The sequence below is a fragment of the Macaca mulatta genome, chromosome 3, assembly GCF_049350105.2.
Source record: "Macaca mulatta isolate MMU2019108-1 chromosome 3, T2T-MMU8v2.0, whole genome shotgun sequence".
NCBI lineage: Eukaryota > Metazoa > Chordata > Mammalia > Primates > Cercopithecidae > Macaca > Macaca mulatta.
The window spans coordinates 954,907-976,373 of record NC_133408.1 but is presented as its reverse complement, the minus strand read 5'-3'; the positions used below and the strand labels follow the sequence as shown (position 1 = coordinate 976,373).

The following is a 21,467-nucleotide window of genomic DNA, read 5'->3' as shown; positions in this document are numbered from 1 at the left end:
TCATTATTTACCCAAAGGTCATTCAGGAGCAGGTTATTCAATTTTCATATAATTGTATGGTTTTGAGCAATTTTCTTTCTTTCTTTTTCTTTTTTTCAGATGACGTCTCAGTCACCCAGGCTGGAGTGCAGAGAGGCAATCTGCAACCTCCACCTTCTGGGTTCAAGCAGTCTTCCCACTTCAGCCTCCTGAGTAGCTGGGATTACAGGCATGTGCCACCATACGTGGCTCATTTTTATATTTTTAGTGGAGACAGGGTTTCACCATGTTGGACAGGCTGGTCTCAAACTCCTGACCTCAAGTGCTCCACCCGCCTTGGCTTCCCAAAGTGCTGAGATTACAGGCGTAAGCCACCACGCTTGGCCTTGAGCAATTTTCTTGTGCTGTGGTCCAAGAGAGTGGTTGTTGTGATTTTAGTTCTTTTGCACTTGCTGAAGAGTGTTTTATGTCTCATTCTGTGGTTGATTTTAGAGTATGTGCATGTGATGATGACAAGAATGTATATTCTGTTGCTTTAGGGTGGAGAGTTCTGTAGATGTCTATCAGGTCCATTTACTCCAGTGCTGAGTTTAGGTCCTGAATATCTTTGGTAATTTTCTGCCTCAATGATCTGTCTAGTATTGTCAGCAGGGTGTTGAAGTCTCCCACTATTATTGTGTGGGAGTATAAGTCTCTTTGAAGTGCTCTAAGAACTTGTTTTATGAATCTGGGTGCTCCTGTGTTTGGTATATATATACACACACATATATACACACACACATATTATGTATATACTTAGGATAGTTAGGTCTTCTTGTTGAATTGAATCCTTTACCATTTTGTATGCCCTTCTTTGTCTTTTTTTATTTTTGTTGGTTTAAAGTCTTTTTTGCCTGAAATTAGGATTGCAACTCCTACTTTTTTTGGTTTTCCACTTGCTTGGTAGATTTTTACCCATCCCTTTATTTTGAGCCTGTGGGTGTCATTGAATGTGAGATGGGTTTCTTGATGACAGCATACTATTGGGTCTTGGTTCTTTATTGAGCTTGTCACTCTGAGTCCTTTAATTGGGGGCATTTTGCCCTTTTACATTCAGGGTTAGTATTATTATGTGTGGATTTGATCCTGTCATCATGATGTTAGCTTAGACCTGAGTTTCTAAAATATCATTTTCTTTTTCTCTGGAGAACTTCTTTTAACATTTCTTCATATCTATTAGCAACAATTTTTGTTTGTCTCAGAAAGTCTATTTCTCCTTTACTTTTGAAGGATAGTTTTGCAGAGCACAGAATTCTACGTTGGTGGGTGTATTAGTCTGTTCTTACACTGCTAATAAAGACATACCTGAGACTGGGTAAATTATAAAGGAAAGAGGTTTAATTGACGCACAGTTTAGCATGGCTGGGGAGGTCTCAGGAAACTTACAACCATGGCAGAAGGGGAAGCAAACACATTCTTCTTCACATGGTGGCAGCAAGGAGAAGTGCCAAACAAAAGAGGAAAAAGCCCCTTATAAAACCATCAGATCTCATGAGAACTCACTGTCATGAGAACAGCAGCATGGAGGTAACCGCCCCCTATGATTTAATTACCTCACACCAGGTCCTTCCCATGACACATGGGGATTACAATTCAAGATGAGATGTGGGTGGGAACATAGCCAAACCATATCAGAGGGTTTATTTTCACAACACTTTAAATATAACCATGTGTCATGTAACAACATTTTGGTCAATGACATTGCATATGCAATGGTAGTCTCATAGATTATAATGGAATGAAAAATTTCTATTGCCTAGTGATGTTGTAGCCATCATAACATTGTAGAGCAATGCATTACTCATGTGTCTGTGGTTATAGTGGTGTAAACAAACCTACTGTGCTACAAGTCACATAAAAGTATAGTACATTAAATTATGTATGATACGTAATACTTGACAACTATCATAAATGACCATCTTACTGGTTTATGTATTTACTATACAATAACATTGTATTGTTATTTTAGACGGTACTCTTTCTATAATGTATGTATATTCACACACACCCATATATGTGTGTGTGTGTGTATATATATATATATATATATGTAAAGTTAGTTAACAGTTAGTTACCAGTAAAATAGCCTTGAGCAGGTCCTTTGGGACATATTCTAGAAGAAGGTGCTGCAGAGAATGACAGCTCCATATGTCTTATTGCCCTTGAAGACATTCCAGTGGGGAAAGATGCGATGTAGAGGTGGAAGACAGTGCTATTGATAGTTTTGACCTGTGTAGGCTTAGGCTAATGTGTGTGTGTTTCAGTTAAAAAAAAAAAAAAAAAAAAAAAAGGAAAAAATTTAAAAATTGTTAAAAATAGAAATAAGCTTATAGATTAAGGATATAAAGAAAGAAAATATTTTTGTATAGCTGTACAATGTGTTTGTATTTTAAGCTAACTATTATTACAAATAAGTCATGAGAAAAAAGTTTATAAAGTAAACAAGTTATGGTAAGCTAAGTTTAATTTATTATTGAAGAAATAATAATATTTTTGGTTTTTTTGTTTGTTTTTTGAGATGGAGTCTTGCTCAGTTGCCCAGGCTGGAGTGTGGTGGTGCAATATCTTGGCTCACTACAACCTCCACCTCCTGGGTTCAAGTGATTCTCCTGCCTCAGCCTCCCAAGCAGCTGGGATTACAGGTGTGTGCCACCACACCCAGCTAATTTTTGTATTTTTAGTAGAGACAGTGTTTCACCATGTTGACCAGGCTGGTCTCAAACTCCTGACCTCAAGTGATCTGCCCACCTCAGCCTCCCAAAGTGCTGGGATTATAGACGTGAGCCACCATGCCTGGGAAGAATATTTTAAAATAAATTTAATGTATGACTGGATGCAGAGGCTCAAGCTTCTAATCCTAGCACTTTGGGAGGCCAAGGCAGGAGGATTGCTTGAGGCCAAGAGTTCAAGAACAGCCTGGGCAATCCAGTGAGACCCTATCTCTAAAATAAATAAATAAATAAATAAATAAATAAATAAATAAATAAATTTAGCATAGCCTAAGTGTACAGTGCTTATAAGCCTACAGTAGACTACAGTGATGCTTATAAGTCTGCAGTAGAATACGGTAATGCTTGTAAGTACTACTACACTAGTAGTACTACTACACTAGTAGTACTACTACACTAGTAGTACTACTACACTAGAGTACATTAATACTTATAAGTCTGCAGTAGAGTACAGTAATGCCCTGGGCATTCACATTCACTCACCAGTCAAGCACTAACTCACCCAGAACAACTTCCAGTTCTGCAAACTCCATTCATCATAAATGCCCCATATGGGTGTACCGTTTAAAATCCTTTATACCATATGTTTACTGTACCGTTTCTATGGTTAGATGTAAAAATACTTACTATTGTGTTTCATTGCCTACAATATACAGTAGTAACATATTGGACAAGTTTGTAGCCTAGAAGCAATAGGCTGTATCATACAGCTTAGGTGGATACTAGGCTATACCAGCTAGGTTTGTGTAACTGTATGATGTTCGCATAAGGACAAAATTGCCTAATGAAACATTTCTCAGTATGTATCCCCAACATTAAGTGATATATGACTATATTTCATTCCATCTTCTTCTTGCTTGCATAGTTTTTGAGGAGAAGTTAGATGTAATTTTTATCATGCTTCTCTATGGTAAGGTGTTTATTTTCTCTGGTTTCTTTTGAGATTTTTTCCTTTATGATTTTCCAAAGCTTGAATATGATATGTTTAGTTCTAGGGGGGAACGGGCATTTATTCTATTTGTGTTCTCTGAGCTTCCTGGATCTGTGATTTGGTATCTCACATTAATCTTGGGGAAATTCTCAGTCATTATTGCTTCGCATATTGCGTCTGTTCCTTTCTCTCTTTCTTCTCCTTTTGTTCTCATTATGTGTATGTTACACCTTTTGTAGCTATCCCATTGTTATAGGATATTATGTTCTGCTTTTCCTCCCCAGCTTTTATTCTCTTTGTTTTTTAGTTTTGGAAGTTTTTATTGTCATGTTCTCAAGCTCTCAGAGATTTTTTCCTCAGCCATGAGTCTACCAATGACTCCATCAAAGGGATTCTTCATTTCTGTTACAATGGTTTTCAAACTCTAGCATTTATGTTTGATTATTTCTTAGAATTTCCATCTTTCTGCTTTTGTTGCCCATCCACTCTTGCATGCCATCTGCTTTTTCTGTTACATCCCTTAACATACTACTCGTAGCTTTTCAAAATTCCTGGTTTGATAATTTCAGCATTCCTGCCATATCTGATCTGCTTGTGATGCTTTTTTAGGCTCTTCAAACTAGTTTTTGTCTTTTAGTGTACCTTGTAATGTTTTTTGAAGGCTGGAAATGAAGTCTGCCTAGAAGGAACTGCTGTCAAAAGACCTTTAGTGATGTGGTGGTAGGTGTGGGGGAGGGAAAGCATTCTACAATCCTACGAGTAGGTCTAGGTCTGTGGTGACCCTGCCCCCCTGAATTGTGACCTTCACAAATGCTCCTCTATCCTGTAGGTGGGACAGGATGACTGCAGGCGGCTGGAATTGTGTATTTCCTTTCACCTGCATGGAAGTCTGGAGCCACCTGGAGTTGGTAGGTCAGGCTCTGATGTAACCTAGCCAGTTTGGCTGGGATAAAACAGACTCCTGAGGACAGGCATTGTTAAGGACAAAATGCCCTATCTCAAGATGGTTCCTTTTTTCTTCCCCCTGCCGAAGCACAAGGGAATTTTTCTCCAATAATCACTGTGAGGACCTGGTCAAGCTCCTGGAGGTAAAATTCACAAAAGTGTAGGGGCCCTCAGGACGGGGGTCCTCTTGGAGTTTTTGTCCCTCAGACTTGCAGCACTAAGCCTCCAGCAATTTTTCAGGTTTTCCTACCCTGGCACTGGAGGTTTCTGCTGGAGATAAGTTGTGATTCTCTCTACCCACTTGTCTGTCTCTCCAATGTTGGGAACAATAGTTTGTCCTGTAACCTCACTTCTCTACTGGATCTAACTTCTCTACTGGATTAATTTTTCAGTTTGTTCAGCTTTTTACTTGCTGTTAGAATGGAGCAAAGATTTCTTAGCTCCTTATATGTTGAACTGGAAACAAAAAATGAGTACTTTCTGAAGATAAAAAATCCCCAAAGTAATATAATAAGATATCACAAATGTCACTAGTCCACCTGCAAAAAAATATGTACCACCTGTTCCTCCCAATAATAAAAAAGCTTAAAGAGACAACAAGGGTGCCAAGAGGCAGCTGGTTGCTGGAGAGCAATCACCACGGTGTTTCCCCGGAGAGTGAGAACATGCACTCTTTGGCTTGGGAAGAAAGGTGCCATTGTGAGCAACGCTGCCATGACTCTGTGGCCAAGAGCCATCACTTGACTAGTGGTCATGGCATTGTGGAGAGCTGCCTGGCATTGCAGCCTGTGAAACTTTGGAGATAATTGGGAGGGGGTGGAGGGGGTGATGGAGGCTCAAGGCCCATGGTGTCTAGTCTACTACACCTTGAATGCCAAAGGCACCCATGTGGTTCACCCTCTGTCTAGTCTGCAGATGGAGGGAAATGGGTTGATGTGGCTCCAGGTTCCCAGATGACGACCTGCCATGACAGGAAGGGGCTCTCCTTCCCAAGCAACAGTGCTGCCTGCCCAGGACAGAGCATGAAGGAGCTTGTGGGTCAACAGGGACCTCTATTTGAATGTATAAATCTTCTGTTAAGATCTTCTTCAGTCGCTTGGATGTCCCTTCTCCCTTCATCCATTCAGCAGAGTCTTGGCTCCAATCAACTAGGCAGCCAGCCCCGGGCCTTGCTGGGGCTGGTCAGGGGGTGGGAAGAGGTCATTCCAGAAAGGCCTGGGCAGCAACATTGTTTTCTCCCACAAAGGACGGTGCCATCCGCCACCAAGCCACTCACGAGGCTGATTCCAGTGACTGATGGCCACAGGCAGAAAAGGAGGCTTGTGTTCTGAAGGAATGTGAAGAAGAGACAAAAAGCTTCTGTTGTAGCAAATGCAAGTATTGATGCAATGAGAACTCACTGCCTTTCCTGTTCTAAAGAATGCCACTCCCAGCCAGCAGGCAGCCGTGGGGTCAGGGCTTGGGTGCTGGAGCCTTGGAGCTGGGTTCAGATCCGACCTCTGAACATACCTTGTCAAACGACAACCTTTCTCAGCCTGAGTAAAAGAGGGAAAAAGCTGCACCCCTGAGAGGGCTGTCGGAGGAGTAAAGGAAATTGACATGCACATACACGTGCACACATACAGACACACGTGAAGTGCCCAGAAATGACATGCACATGCATGTGCACACATAGAGACACATGTGAAGAGCCCAATGCACTCACTTGGGAGTCATTATGATTATTATAAAAGTTACTGCTCTTGTCTGCAGAACCTGGAGCTGTCAGGAGGACTCCTGGGGCGGGGAGTCAGACCAGGCAAAGCAAAGAACAGCAAATAGCAGAGGGACAGAGACTGCTTTCTAAGCCAGATACATTAGGTCTAAAAGGGCAGAGTGAACCTGCCGGCTACTTTAGAATACTCTGAATCTAGGAGGCCCCAATCTGGCAAATTGAGACAGAATATCAGCATTTCATGGGTATCACGTTTTATTATTTTTGAACCATGTCACATTCCATGAATTCATTTGGGTTCTAACCAGTCATTCCGAAGTCCGTGCTCCCTTCCAGAAGTGCAGGCCCAGCGTGAGCTGAGCTGGGGGCAGAGCGGGAGCATCGCTGTTTGCCCTGGGTCCATGGCAACGCCAGAGCCCAGCTCAACACAGCAGGGCTTTTGTTTTCATTTTTCAACTTTTTTTCGAAGCTTTGAGAAGGAACTGGAGATTGGAGTGTGAAGAGCCCACCCCACACAAAGCCGCTTTTCATGGCACTTGCTGTTTCTTGCTGTTTCTTGCTCAGGAATTGAGTCCTGGTGAAATATGAGAGGAAGTGTTTGAACTGATGCTGGGGCAAGATCTCAAAAGGAAAACTGAGTTTTGTCTTTTGTAGAACTCTGCCACAGATATTTATTTTGGTTATACTTTTTATAACTTTTAAGGATTCTTGGAAATTTGCAATAAAATCATGTCAGTTTAAATTTTTTAAAAATCACAAGATTAGCCTATTTGTTTTCTCACTCAACAGGAGTGTTTTTCATTTGACGACTTCAGAAGATCCCACGTCTTACGGCCCATCCCTTCCTGTAGGACGCTGTGGGCCAGGACAGCACAGTACTTGGCCACATGCACAAGTGAGCAGCCACAAAAGCCTAATCAATTGATTGTTCGAACTACTTAACTCACGTCTGTAATCCCAGCACTTTGGAAGGCTGAGGCGGGCGGATCACTTGAGGTCAGGAGTTTGAGACAGCCTGGGCAACATGGTGAAACCCTGTCTCTACTAAAAATACAAAAATTAGCCGGGCGTGGTGGCACATGCTTGTAGTCCCAGCTACTTGGGAGGCTGAGGCAGGAGGATCCCTTGAACTCGGGAGACGGAGGTTGCAGTGAGCAGAGATCCTGCCACTGCACTCCAGCCTGGGCCACAGAGAGAGAACTCTGTCTCAAAAAACAAACAAACAAACTCTGTTTAACAAGTGAGGATGCGCCGGGCGCGGTGGCTCAAGCCTGTAATCCCAGCACTTTGGGAGGCCGAGACGGGCGGATCACAAGGTCAGGAGATCGAGACCATCCTGGCTAACCCGGTGAAACCCCGTCTCTACTAAAAAATACAAAAAACTAGCCGGGCGAGGTGGCGGGCGCCTGTAGTCCCAGCTACTCCGGAGGCTGAGGCAGGAGAATGGCGTAAACCCGGGAGGCGGAGCTTGCAGTGAGCTGAGATCCGGCCACTGCACTCCAGCCTGGGTGACAGAGCGAGACTCCGTCTCAAAAAAAAAAAAAAAAAAAAAAAAAAACAAGTGAGGATGCATACGCCTTGACTGTAAAAATGCCTTTGTGGAATTGAACCACCTCCACGGCAACGACCCAGGAGGTGGAAACGAGTTATTTTATTTTAGCGATTTAAATAAAGAATGTACCAAACAAGAGAAGAGGAAAGCTGAGAACCTGAAATCTGGAAGCTCGGTTGGGCACAGTGATTCACGCCTGTAATCCCAGCATTTTGGGAGGCCAAGGTGGGCAGATCACCTGAGGTCAGGAGTTCAGGACCAGCCTGGCCAACATGGTAAAACCCCGTCTCTACTAAAAATACAAAAAAATTAGCCAGGCTCCTGTAATCCCAGCTGCCAGGGAGGCTGAGGCAGGAGAATTGCCTGAACCCAGGAGGCAGAGGTTGCAGTGAGCTGAGACTGCACCATTGCACTCCAGCCTGGGCAACAAGAATGAAACTCCATCTAAAAATATATATATATAAATAAATAAAATTTAAAAAAATCTAGAAGCTCAATTCCTAGCAGTTTTGCTACTGCAGAACAATAACCTCTTTTTTTTTGAAAAACAAACTTTAAGTTGAAAACACTGTGAATAACCTGGCACTATATTTCAATTTTTAGGGTAACTGGAATACATCCACAGGTGTATTTAGCAACTAGTAGTTCTATTGAGTGCTAACGTAAATAAAACTTAAATCACAGGAGGAATACACTGTTTTTGGAATTAAAACTTATTCAGACTCCATAATAAAATCAATTCCTGATGTAATTCCTGTAACATATGTATTAACCTTAAGTTCAACATTTAAAATTAATGATCTGTTATTGTGTATTAATTTATAAAATTAATTGCAATCTTCTGAACTCTGCCTTTGGGGTTCCCTGGAACGAGGCCCAGGGGTCGTGTTTGCCTGAGTCACATGGGTGCACCTCCCTTCCCCAGGTGAGGCCCACTTGGCTGTGCGTCCCCCCACAGCTGGGACCATGAGACGCAGAGGTAGACAAGGACAGTGTCTTGGTGATCACAACTTTTAAAACAAAAAACTCAGATGCCCGGGATGAGAGAGTGCACACCCCATGCTGACACCCCACCCTGACCTTGCTGCTGCCGTGATGATGACCACAGAAGGACACCTGTTCACGGAGCCCTGGCTGAGCTCGTTCTGTCTTCAGCCTGTGCAGCTGGCCAGGTCCCTTGGCCGTAGGAAGGCTCCAGAGGCCTCTTTGGGTAGAAGAGTGTGGGGTCAGGTCAGTTGCTCAGCACACCAAGGAGCCAGGCCTCACAGGGACTCTCTTAGGGACAGATGTTGCAACTCAAGTGACAACTACTCCTGCCCCTGGAGTGGGACTCGTGTGCTCCAATGCCCCCCAACATGTTGGCCTTCAGGTGCCCTGCCAGGTCCTGGGTGTTCAGTGTGCTCTGGTTCCTGGGAGGAAGGTAAGACACTGAGTTCTGAACTCTGGAGGTGGAAGGGGGCTCCTTGGACAGTCACCTGATTAAGCACAGCCCTGGCCCCATCCTGGTCACAGGGGTGTGAGTCTCCAAGGACAGGGCTCCAGAGCACCATGTGACAAGTCACATGTAAAGGAAACCTGGGCAATGGCATAAATGAGGACCTCCCCTTAGTGGGGAAAGGAGCTTAGCAGGCTTCAGAGCCTCAGCCTGCATAGGAAACATGTGTTTCTTCATCATCATGGGGGAAACTGAGGCTCAGAGAACTAGTTCACCCAGGTTGCATCACTCAGTGTCAAAGCCAGGATTTGAACTGGGCCTGCCTCCACAGTCCAAGTCCCAACCACACGAAATGCTGCTGTCGTGTATCGGAGCAGGAGGAAACACCCTGCTCTGAATCAAGGAGGTGCTTTTACTCTGCTTTTTTTTGTTTTTGTTTTTGAAACAGAGTCTCGCTCTATTGCCCAGACTGGAGTGCAGTGGTGCAATCTCAGCTCACTCCAGCCTCCTTCTCTAGGGTTCAAGTGATTCTTGTACCTCAGCTCCTGAGTAGCTGGGATTACAGGCATGCACCACCACACCTGGCTAATTTTTGTAATTTTAGTAGAGATGGGGTTTCACCATGTTGACCAGGCTGCTCAAACTCCTGGCCTCAAGTGATCCACTTGCCTTAGTCTTCCAAAATGTTGGGATTACAGGCATGAGCCACCATGCCCAGCCAGACTCCACTTCTTGATGGAGAAATGGCAAGAGAAGAGCATGTGGGAAGGATTGCTGAAATCGCTATGGCTAACTTTGGAAAATACATTCTGCCCTCTGGCTGCACCCCCCACACATTCAAAATAGACTTACCCAGACACCCATGGCCTCATGCCATTATGGCAGCCAGAACTCCAAGTCTCACCACCTAACCAAGTCCATGCGGGGTGAGGCTCTATGGGCACGGCTCCTCAGACACAACCTCTTCAATGTGTTTCCTTCTCAATCCACAGACTTGTGACCTCAAGAGCCAAGCACCTGACCCCACCTCTTCACCCTATGTCTAATGGGGATGGAGATAAGACAGATACCTCGGCCCCTGCCACTCAGAAGGGCGAAACTGAGGCAAAAAGCAGGCAGTCTGCAGAGATTCTGAAATCCAACCTGACCCAGGTCAACAGGTCTGCGATTAGGGCCCAGTGTTGCTCCAGGGACTGATTCTCTAGGCACCTGAGAAGAAAATAAAAGCCAGCTTGGATTAAAAGAACCAGATAGCACAAAATGAAAGGAGGCCAGTGGGCCCCTGAATTTCTACAGGCTAAGACTGCTCAACCACAAACGCAGGCTGCTCTTATTTTTTCTAGTACACTTCCCTTAATAACTTTGTGGGTTTTCTATGAATTTTATTGAAGTTCACTCCATTAGACAAAACCTGCACCCCAGATCTCTTTTAAATAGTCTCTTTACTATTGGGGGTCCGTGTGTGGCTGTTGTGGAAAAATGCTCTTAAGATTCCCAGAAGGTCTCCTTAATAGGGACCTGGGAGGCACATGCATACAGTCCCTGGGAGGTCCTTTGCATCTGAAAAGGCTGGTAAGACACCAATTGAACTCTTTCTGCATCTTAAAAGAGGGTTTTATAATTCAACCCTTAACTTCGTGTCTGCTCTGAACCCGCATATTCCCTACAGGGCTGCGGGTCCCAACTTTGCTCTGAGCCCTTTCATTCTTTGAGAATCTTCTGCTGGGAGAAACTGTGGATGAAAAATAGTTTCATTGTTGAGCCCAGCAAATCCTGGCTCCTTCATGTTTTTATAAGTTCTGTTTGAAAACCCCATCGTTCCTTCTCCAATGCCTCTTTCCCTACAGTGCCTCTCTCCCTAATCATTCCTCATGATGTGCAGGTGAAAGAAGCCAGTCATTCAATGACAAGAGCCTTCTTTCCTTCACTTGCTTTTCCTCAGTCCCTTGCCAGCTGCCTTCTCATGCCTGCCAACCTCTTCTCTGGGGCTGAGTCCCACAGCCAACCCCCCATGTTTTTTGGCTTTTGTCATGGTAGCATCCCACTTCAAAGTACCCGATTCTGTTCCAGTTACTATTGCGGCATACGCAACCACGATCTAATAGCGTAAAAGCATCAGCTGTTTTATTTTTCTCCTACAGCATGATTGATTGGCACAGGGTGCTGGTGTGGCTCCGTGTCTAGGACCTCAGCTGGGGAGACAGAACAGCTGTGGCTCTGCGGCTGGGGTAGAACCATCCCGAGGTCACGTAGCACCCGGTAGGAGAGAACATGAAGGCTGGGCTCAGCTGGGACTGACATCTGCAGCACCGTGCATGGTGTCTCTGAGAGGATGGATTCTGAGGAGTGTCCCAAGAGCCTGCATTCCTAGAGGACTGAGAGAGCTGCATGGCCTTTCCTGAGCTGCCTTGGGAGCCACTGCAGGCCTCGCAACCTAGTGACTACAGCAGACATTACAAGCCCAAGACCAAGGGGAACGAAGGTGGATGCTTTCTCAGTGGGAAGATGTCAAAGAATGTACAGCCATTGGGAAAAAAAAAAAAAAAAAAAGCACCACAGCTTACTCTCTAGCCACACATTATTTACATATTAGTCCATTCTCATGCTGCTATAAAGAAACACCTGAGGCTGGGTAATTTATAAAGAAAAGAATTGACTCACAGTTCCTCATGGCTTTGGAGACCTCAGGAAATTTACAATAATGGCGAAAGATGAAGGGGAAGAAAGGCACCTTCTTTACAGGGTAGCAGGAAGGAGAAGTGCTGAGCAAAGGAGGAAAAGCCCCTTATAAAAACCAGCAGATCTCATGAGAACTGACTCACTATTATGAGAACAGCATGGGGGTAGCCACCCCCATGATTCAGTGACCTCCCACAGGGTCCCTCCCACCACACATGTGGATTATGGGAACTAAAATTCAAGATGAGATTTGGGTGGAGACACAGCCAAACCATATCAGGGACTGAATTATGTCCCCTACCTCCAAATTCATATGTTGACCCCAATCCCCAATGTGACTGTATTGGAAGATAGAGCCCTTAGCAAGGTATTCCAAGGTGAGCAGGTCTATGCAAACCTACCCCCAAAGACCGAGGAGGCTGAGAGGCTGAAGAAAGAGGCTGACAAATCCAGTTTCTTAGGAACATTTAACAGGGACTTATGAACAGAAGCTATGTCTGTGTCTTAGGCAGCAGTGAGGGAAGCGGGTGGATCTCCTCACTCTTACCCTCCCAGACCCAGGGCTTATAGACCATAGGGGAAGAGTATGCAGGCTTCAGAGGCGATGTGTAGGATAACTGTATGGTAAGTAAGATAATGTCAAGGTTGTTTTGCCCTAAGGGCAGTAAGTGCATGCTTTTACACAAGGATCAGTAGTTAAAATACAAATCTTACAGGCATTTCAGGAACTGGGGTTAATCAGAAGTCAATGTGGAGGATCAGCATCCAGGGCAGGTCGCTAATCTGATAGCACCTAATCTGGTGCCCTTATAAGAAGAGGAACAGATACTGGAGTGCTCTCATTGCATGCACACAGTGGAAAGGCCATTTGAGGACACAGCAAGAAGGTGGCTGTCTACGAGCCAGAAAGAGAGCCCTCACCAGAAATCTAATTTGCTGGCACCTTGATCATGCACTTCCAGCCTCCAGAACTGTGAGAAAATAAATTTCTGTTGTTTAAGCCTCCTAGTCTGTGGCATTTTGTTAAGGCAGCCTGAGCAGACTATTGTATGAAAACCAGCTATCATCAGATAGAAAACCAGCAGCTATACCTGGTTGTTGGAAGAATTGTTTTTTGAGGTTGTAGGACTGAGGTCCTTAGTTCTTGCTGGCTGTTGGCTGACAGTCTCAGTGAGTTCCTACAGGCAGCCCTCAGTCCTTGCCATGGGGAATGTCCCCAGAATAGCCACACATGTTCCACGTGTACCTGAAAATAACATGCACTCTGCTAGGGGTGGATGAAGTGGATATACTGATTTTATATATTTGTGTACATACGTAAGTCTCATGATGTAAGCCAACATGACGTGTGTCATGTTGGTTAAATGAGCTGTTTGAATCTCTGCTGTCTGCCTTCTTGTTCTGAGTTATGTGATAGGTGTGTTAAATCCCCCAACTACAATTATGGATGGTTCTATTTCTCCTTTGAGTTATATTAATTTTTGAATTTCTGGATTTTATATTTTGAAGCTATGTTATAGACACACAAATTTGGGGCTGCTATTTCTTTCTACTGAATTGACAGTTTATCATTATGAAATAATTCTTTTATTTTTGGTAATACCGTTGGTAAAGTCTGCTTTTTACAATATCAGTATGGTTTGTGTTGGTGTGGTATTGCCTCCCCCATTCTTTTACTTTCAACTAAATGTTTCTTTATAGGTAAAGTATGTTTCTTATAACTATCATTTAGTCAAATCTCTAAAAGAGATACTTAAGAATATTGGCATTGGCCGGGCATGGTGGCTCACACCTGTAATCCCAGCACTTTGGGAGGCTGAGGTGGGTGAATCACTTGAGGTCAGGAGTTGAAGATCAGGCAGACCAACATAGTGAAACCTAATCTCTACTAAACATACAGAAAAAAAAAAATTAGCTGGGAAGGGTGCTGCACGCCTTTAATTCCAGCTACTCGGGAAGCTGAGGCATGAGAATCGTTTGAACCCAGGAAGCAGAGGTTGCAGTGAGCTGAGATTGTGCCACTGTACTTTAGCCTGAGCGACAGGGCTAGACTCTGTCTCAAAAAAAAAAAAAAAATTGGCATGTTTTCTATCTTTACATTTAATGTTGTTAGAAATATAGTTGGGTTTAAGTCTGCCATCTTGCTGTTTATTTTTATTTTTTTAAATTATACTTTAAGTTCTGGGATACATGTGTAGAACGTGAAGGTCTGTTACACAGGTACACATGTGCCATGGTGGTTTGCTGCATTGCTGTTTATTTATCATTTGTCTTGTCTTTTATTTCTGTAGTACTCTCTTAATGTTTTCTTTTCCATTTTTTAAATTTATTATTTTCTTTTATCTTCTATTTTGCTTTTTGTCATACATCATTGTAGTTTTTGAGAGCTCAATATGCACTCTTGACCTGCCTGAAGTTATTAGAATACTTTTGCTTTGTCCTAACAAAGATCCAGCACATTACGATAGTTTATTTATCCCCCTTGCTCTGTGTGCGGCTGTTGGCATATATTCCACCTCTACACATGATAAACCTCACAAGTCATAATAATTGTTGATTTAAGGACAAATTTAAAAAATATATTTATCCATTTATTTACACTTTCTAGTACTCTTCTGTCCTTCCTGCAGTTATGAGATTATCTTATTTTAGCCTGAAGTTCTTCTTTTAGCATCTTAGTGCATGTTTCCTTCAGTCAAATTCCGTTTATCTGAAAATGAATTTATTTTGACTTCCTTTGTAATGGATATTTTTTCTTAGGCTTAGAATTATACATCAGCAGATTTTTCTTTTTTTATCATTATACTTTAAGTTCTGGGATACATGTGCAGAATGTACAGGTTTATTACATATACACTTGCCATGGTGGTTTGCTGCACCCATTAACCCACCATCTACATTAGGCATTTCTCCTAGTGCTATCCCTCCCCTAACCCCCCAAGTCCTGGTGTGTGATATTCCCCTCCCTGTGTCCACATGTTCTCACTGTTCAACTCCCAGTTATGAGTGAGAACATGCAGGGTTTGGTTTTCTGTTCCTGTGTTAGTTGCTGAGCATGTTGGTTTCCAGCTTCATCCATGTCCCCGCAAAGGACATGAACTCATCCTTTTTATGGCTGCATAGTATTCTATGGTGTATATATGCCACATTTTCTTTATCCAGTCCATCACTGACGCGCATTTGGGTTGGTTCCAAGTATTTGCTATTGTAAACAGTGCTGCTATAAACATATGTGTGCATGTGTCTTTATAGTAGAATTATTTATAATCCTTTGGGTATATACCCAGTAATGGGATTGCTGGGTCAAATGGTATTTCTGGTTCTAGATCCTTGAGGAACCGTTACACTGTCTTCCACAATGGTTGAACTAATTTACACTCCCACTAACAGCGTAAGAGTTCCTATTTCTCCACATCCTCTCCAGCATCTGTTGTTTCCTGACTTTTTTTTTTTTTTTTTTTTTTTGAGACGGAGTCTTGCTCTGTTGCCCAGGCTGGAGTACAATGGCCAGATCTCAGCTCACTGCAAGCTCTGCCTCCTGGGGTCACGCCATTCTCCTGCCTCAGCCTCCCGAGTAGCTGGGACTACAGGCGCCCGCCACCTCGCCTGGCTAGTTTTTTTGTACTTTTTAGTAGAGACGGGGTTTCACCGTGTTAGCCAGGATGGTCTCGATCTCCTGACCTCGTGATCTGCCCGTCTTGGCCTCCCAAAGTGCTGGGATTACAGGCTTGAGCCACCGTGTTTCCTGACTTTCTAATGATTACCATTCTAACTGGTGTGAGATGGTATCTCATTGTGGTTTTGATTTGCATTTCTCTAATGACCAGTGATGAAGAGCTTTTTTTATGTTTGTTGGCCGCATTAATAGCTTGTTTTGAGAATGGTTCATTTCTTTTCATTCTTTTTTTCTCTAATCTTGTCTTCACACTTTATTTCATTAAGCTGATCTTCAGTCTCTGATATCCTTTCTTTTACCTGATTGATTTGGCTATTGATATTTGTGTATGCTTCATGAAGTTCTCATGCTGTGTTTTTCAGCTCCATCAGGCCATTTATGTTCTTCCTTTTGTAACCCCTATGCCAAATGTTGACACCTTATAGTAATTGGCAGGGATAAGTAGGAAATTGCTTGATAAATAAATACAAACAAAAATGTATGCTGGCAATTCTTAAGACATTTCTAATATTACTTTGCCACTAATTTTAAAGTTAACTTATTTATTAAAGACTTTAAGTAAACTTAACATTTGACTAGTCTTCCCCTTTTTCTAATAAAGTATTTTATTTGAGCACTTTTATTTTTCTTTAAGCCAATTAATTAGAGCTCTTTTATATTTTTTAATAGAGAAACATGGGTACACAACACATAAATTACATAGAGGTATTAGGTATACCGATAGAAGCACATCTTATACATTCCTAAGACCTCCTTTTTTTTTTTTCTATCTTAGACTTGCAAACTCTCGATAACCTGTGTCACTGCCCCGGAAGTTGTCAGCTAAATAGCCCTAAATCCGCATATTGAAGGAAACTCTTAGACGAAAAATTAGATAGCAAAATTTACATTTCAAGGTACACAGAGAAAAAGTCTGGTGGTGCTAAAGACAGATTAAAGATGGATGCCAAATGAAACATAAAATTATGAAAATCTATCACAGGATTGTATAAGGAGACCAATTTTATTTAGATAGAGACTACCTATATTTTAACTGGATCTCTGAGCTCTGGGCAGACCCTACATAGAATCCTGGGTCTCCAAAAAGCGAAAATTATTGTGAGGTTAGACCAGGTCATGCTTTTGCACTGCACTTAAAAATTTTTTTTAACAAAGACATTTCTATGCATCTAAACTACACTATTCCTTAAGAATTCAAGAGTAGCCTCTGTTGCAGTAACTATTTTAGTTAAAAAATTAGGTAACACCATACAAAAGCAAGCAGTTTAAGAGCTGAGATGAACTTGTCTGTTTACGCTCTTGCGGTTCCATAAGGAAACAGGTTTCTCCTCCAAGGGGAATCTGGTACCTTCTCCATTTTCTGTAAGGAACCCTGGGTATTATAAACTATATTAGGTTCCTCATGAAGCAGAGGGTGCAAGAGAAAGAAGAGACGGCAGAAGTAAATGAAGAAAACAGAAGCCAGTCAACTAAGAAAAAAAACTTTTGCTCAAAAAGACAAGGTCCTAGAAGAGAAAAACAAAAACAAAAACACAAAAACCAAAACCTGAAGGCCTTTTAAATACAAACACACACACAGGCACACATACACACACATGTTGGATGTTAGCTTCTAATTAAGCTGACTTTTAACCATTGAGCTCCTTAAAAAAAAAACTTTTTAAAACTCTTTGAGGAGAGAGACCCTCTCATATTGTTTTATATTGTTTTATACTCAGTACCTGTTTTAAGAAAAAAACAAGGAAGTAAAACCAAAGACAGGCAGCCCGGTACCAGGCCTGCAAACAGGCCTGGGTCTGCCTGGCCTAAATCCAGTAGTTAAAAATCAACTCATGACTTAGAAACCGATGTTCCTGACATTGTATAGAACACTGTGAAACTCCCTGCCCTGTTCTGTTTCACTCTGACCACAGGTGCATGCAGCCCCTGTCACGTACCCCCTGCTTGCTCAAATCAATCACGACCCTTTCATGTGAAATCTTTAGTGTTGTGAGCCCTTAAAAGGGACAGAAACTTTGCACTCGGGGAGCTCAGATTTTAAGGCAGTAGATTGCCGATGCTCCCAGCTGAATAAAGCCCGTCCTTCTACAACTCGGTGTCTGAGAGGTTTTGTCTGCGGCTCGTCCTGCTACATCATTACTGGCTGGGCATGGTGGCTCACACCTGTAATCCCAACACTTTGGGAAGCCGAGATAGGCGGATCGCTTGAGGTCAGTTTGAGACCAGCCTGGCCAACATGGTGACCAAACCCCATCTCTACCAAAAAAATACAAAAATGAGCTGGGCGTGGTGGTGCATACCTGTAATCCCAGCTACTCAGGAGGCTAAGGCATGGGAATCACTTGAACCTGGGAGGTGGAGGTTGCAGTGAGCTGAGATTGTGCCACTGCACTCCAGCCTGGGCCACAGAGCAAGGCTCTGTCTAAATAAATAAATAAATCTCATTATCATATTTCATCTAGGACAAATTGCTGTTATTTCAGAAGTACCAAGTATCAAACCAGAAAGGGCTTGATTTAGGAACCAAACCCAGGCTGTCGTGGTGGAAAAAAAGAAGGCAGAATCCTTAGGTAAGGAACTGCAGCATGGGATGACAGTCATTGCTCTTTTTGGTTGGTCTGGCTAGCAAAAATGTGGCCTTCTTATATTAAAAAAGTCCCTTAAGTAGTCAAAATAAAAAATCTTTTTTTTTTCCCGTTTGCTGGCTATTTTTCTTCCCCCACCACACCACCTTTTGTGTGTGTGTGTGTGGTGGGGAGGGGGGGAAACTTACCCAGTTCAGAGGCCTTGGTTCTCATAATTTGGAACTTCCCTTTGGATTTGATCAAGTCAGACAGAGTTGGTCAAACTCAATGGGAAAAAGACAAAAGAACAAAAAAAGGAAACAACAACAACAAAAAAAACCAGTTAAGCGAAACAAAGGATTGGACAATTTGTAAGATTACTGAGTACACTCATGGTAAGGAGAAATTAAGACCAGCTGGTTGTTAATCTTAGCCAAGGCAAACCCCAATTCAGTTACTTACCTAGGGATGGGTCTCAGGCTGAAGATTGCTCTCTACCATCCTAGGAGCAGGGGAAGAAAACCCCTCATCTTTCCTGTGAGAAGCGAGCTCAAACTCCATAAGTTACCTGCCTTCCACTGTCACTGAAGCAAGAAAAAACTTGCCTTCCTTATGTTGGAAGAGAGTAAACCACCCCCGTCCCCTCACCCCACACACACAAAAGGAGTTGTACAGCAAAATAAACTAGATCTTGACCAAATCTGGGTGGATCAGGGATTCTCTGGAGGGGGTTCTTCGAGGCCTCAGCAAATTATCCTGTTGGTTTGAGCCATAAAGATAGCTCAGGCTGCTACTAAGGACTGACAGGAGATTTGTCAAAGGTCAGTGGCACCTCTACTAGGAATCGCTTTGTGGTTACTAAAATGTGAACCTTAAATATCTGAGTCAGATCTCAGTCAACTTAGGAAGTTTATTTTGCTGAATTTAAGGAGGCACGCCCATGACACGGCCTCCGGAGGTCCTGATGACATGGGCCCAAGGTGGTCAGAGCACAGCTTGGTTTTACACATTTTAGGGAGATATGAGACATCAATTAATATATGTAAGATGAACATTGGTTGGTCCGGAATGGCGGGACTACTCGAAGCAAAGGCAAGAGGGAGCTTCCAGGTCAAACAGTTGCATTCCCTTGAGTTTCTGGTTAGCCTCTCCAGAGGTGGTAATCAGATATGCATTTACCTCAGTGAGCTGAGAGATGACTAAACAGAATGGGAGGCAGGTTTGCCCTAAGCAGTTGCCAGCTTGACTTTTCCCTTTAGCTTAATGATTTTGGGACCCCAAGATTTATTTTCCTTCCACATTTTTTTTTTTTTAAATCAGACTTAAGGTCTCCCTTGTTAATGCCGGAGAAGCATAACAAGGCACGTGTAACTCTTACTTCCCCTCAAGGCCAGAACAGTCTCTCAGGTTGAACTTCGGGGTTCCCTGGTAAAGGAGGGAGTCCAGTCCGCCTAGCCTGCCGGGCCGGGTCGGGGTGGGGGGGGGGCTTCGAATTTTATTTCTGTTTTACAGGCATTAGTGCCACCCATTTCTCCTTAACCCCAAACTTCCTCTCCCCAAAACAGAAACGTCACCATTCTGCTTCCACTTGTCCAGAAGAAAGCAGAGGGCGCGCACTGAGCAGCGCGGATGGGAAAGTTAACTGAATTATTTCACGGAAGACACGAGGAGGTAGGGGTCCCCCAAGCCCCAGCCATTTTGTGGCTCCTACGGGTTGTCGCTTCCCAGGCCCTGAGGGGCCCAACCCCGCCCCCCGCCCCAGGTCGGCCTCCCGCCCCGCGCCCTGCACCGAGGGTCAGACCCCACACCGAGCCCCCCGCGTCGGGGCGGGGCGGTTGGGGACAAGCTCCACACAAGGGGGGCGCTGGGCCTCAGCTCTCAAGAGCGCGGGAGGCTCAGACGTGAAGCGCGCTGCGCAGCCCAAGCTGCAGACGGTCTGTGAGCGGCGCGCCTGCGCGAGTCGAGGGCGGTGGCTCGGCTCCCCTGGAAGGGGGGCCGTCTGAGCACTGCGCCTGCGCGGGGCGCCGGACACTGGGCGGGACTTCTCGGCTGACGGCCTGCGTGCACTGCGCTTGCGCGGGTTGAGGGCGTTGGCTCAGGCTCCTGGAAAAGACCGTCGGCCCCTCAGCGCTGGCGGTGTGGACGCGGAACTCAGCGGAGAAACGCGGCTGAGGTAGGTGTCCTGATGGGCCGCTCAGGTGACTGGACTGCACGTAAGGAAGGACAGGCCAGGTGAGGCGTCCTCGCACTGCGTGTGCGTCGCTGGCGGACAGAGGCCTCCGCCCCCTTTTGGGGCCTCCGAGCGCCTTCGCGATCTCTGCCACCTGCCCTGGCGTCGTAACGGGCGCTGGGTCCCCGTCACAGCCTTCCCTGAGCGCCGCGCCCCTTCCCGGCCACTCCCACCATCCAGCGCCTTCCATGGCCTCGCCCTCTGCGGCCACGCCCACCCCACCATCTCTGCCACGCCCTTCGCGACCACGCCCACCTGCCTGACGGCCCCTGTCCCGTAGCTCGCGACGCTCGCCCAGCCTGACCCTCTCGTGCCCCTGCGTCTACGCGCGGCCCCCTCGCTTCCTGCCCCCTTCTCACCCCCCTTCATTGGCCACTTGTTCCCACCCTCCATGATCCTGTTCCTTCCGAGGGCGTCTTAGGAGAGCTGGATCCTGCACGCACCCCGGCCTCCTCTCCGACCCCTTCCCAATTTGGACCCAGGTTTTCCAATGAAAATGTAATTATGTACATCAGTAAGCATTTGTAACTACGAATATCACAAAAATAAGCTTCAAGTCTGGATTTAGAAGTGAAGCATGCATTTTAAACAAAGAATTGCTATGCAATTGAAAAAACACATTGATCCCAGAGCAGAGTGTGGATTACACTGTCACTGGAAAAATAAGAATTGAGAAGAAGGAAAAGACTGGAAGATGCAGACTTTGATTCCTGTTAGTGGAAACACTGTAAAGTCCCGGGTAGGGACTTTTAATTGGAATTAAAGCTATCACAGTTCTAAGAAATGAATGAATACTGATTTATTGCCTTAAGTCGACACCTGATCTAACAGAAACTAACAGGCTTCAGCAAATGAATAAGATTAACACCTTTCAGACTAGTGAAGAAAACACACTATTTGAAGTTTATGATTTTTAAATGCTTTTGTCTCTGTAAAGAATTGTAAATTTTCATTTCTATACTATTCTTTACACATACACATTTTACTTCTATTT

The 21,467-nt window shown here is 44.2% G+C and overlaps 2 protein-coding genes across 2 annotated transcripts in view; one reads left to right on the top strand and one right to left on the bottom strand.

Annotated features, from left to right (window-relative positions):
- Window positions 1-6,574: 6,574 nt before the first annotated feature.
- Window positions 6,575-20,663, bottom strand: LOC106997205 (uncharacterized). The gene is made up of 3 exons (XM_077997899.1): window positions 18,706-20,663; window positions 10,395-10,533; window positions 6,575-6,911 (listed from the first exon to the last, which is right to left on the bottom strand). The coding sequence occupies exon 1, from the start codon at window positions 20,661-20,663 to the stop codon at window positions 20,139-20,141; it is 525 nt and encodes a 174-aa protein (XP_077854025.1). The 3' UTR covers window positions 6,575-6,911; window positions 10,395-10,533; window positions 18,706-20,138.
- PRMT2 (protein arginine methyltransferase 2) overlaps window positions 20,280-21,467 on the top strand; it is a 30,816-nt gene continuing 29,628 nt past the window's right edge. The window contains 1 exon segment of the mRNA NM_001265880.1: window positions 20,280-20,416. The gene's annotated coding sequence lies outside the window, so the exon portion shown is untranslated.

Bases quoted from the DNA above. Each gene is read 5' to 3' on its own strand.
- LOC106997205 (XM_077997899.1), bottom strand. From the start codon at position 20,663: ATGGAAGGCGCTGGATGGTGGGAGTGGCCGGGAAGGGGCGCGGCGCTC.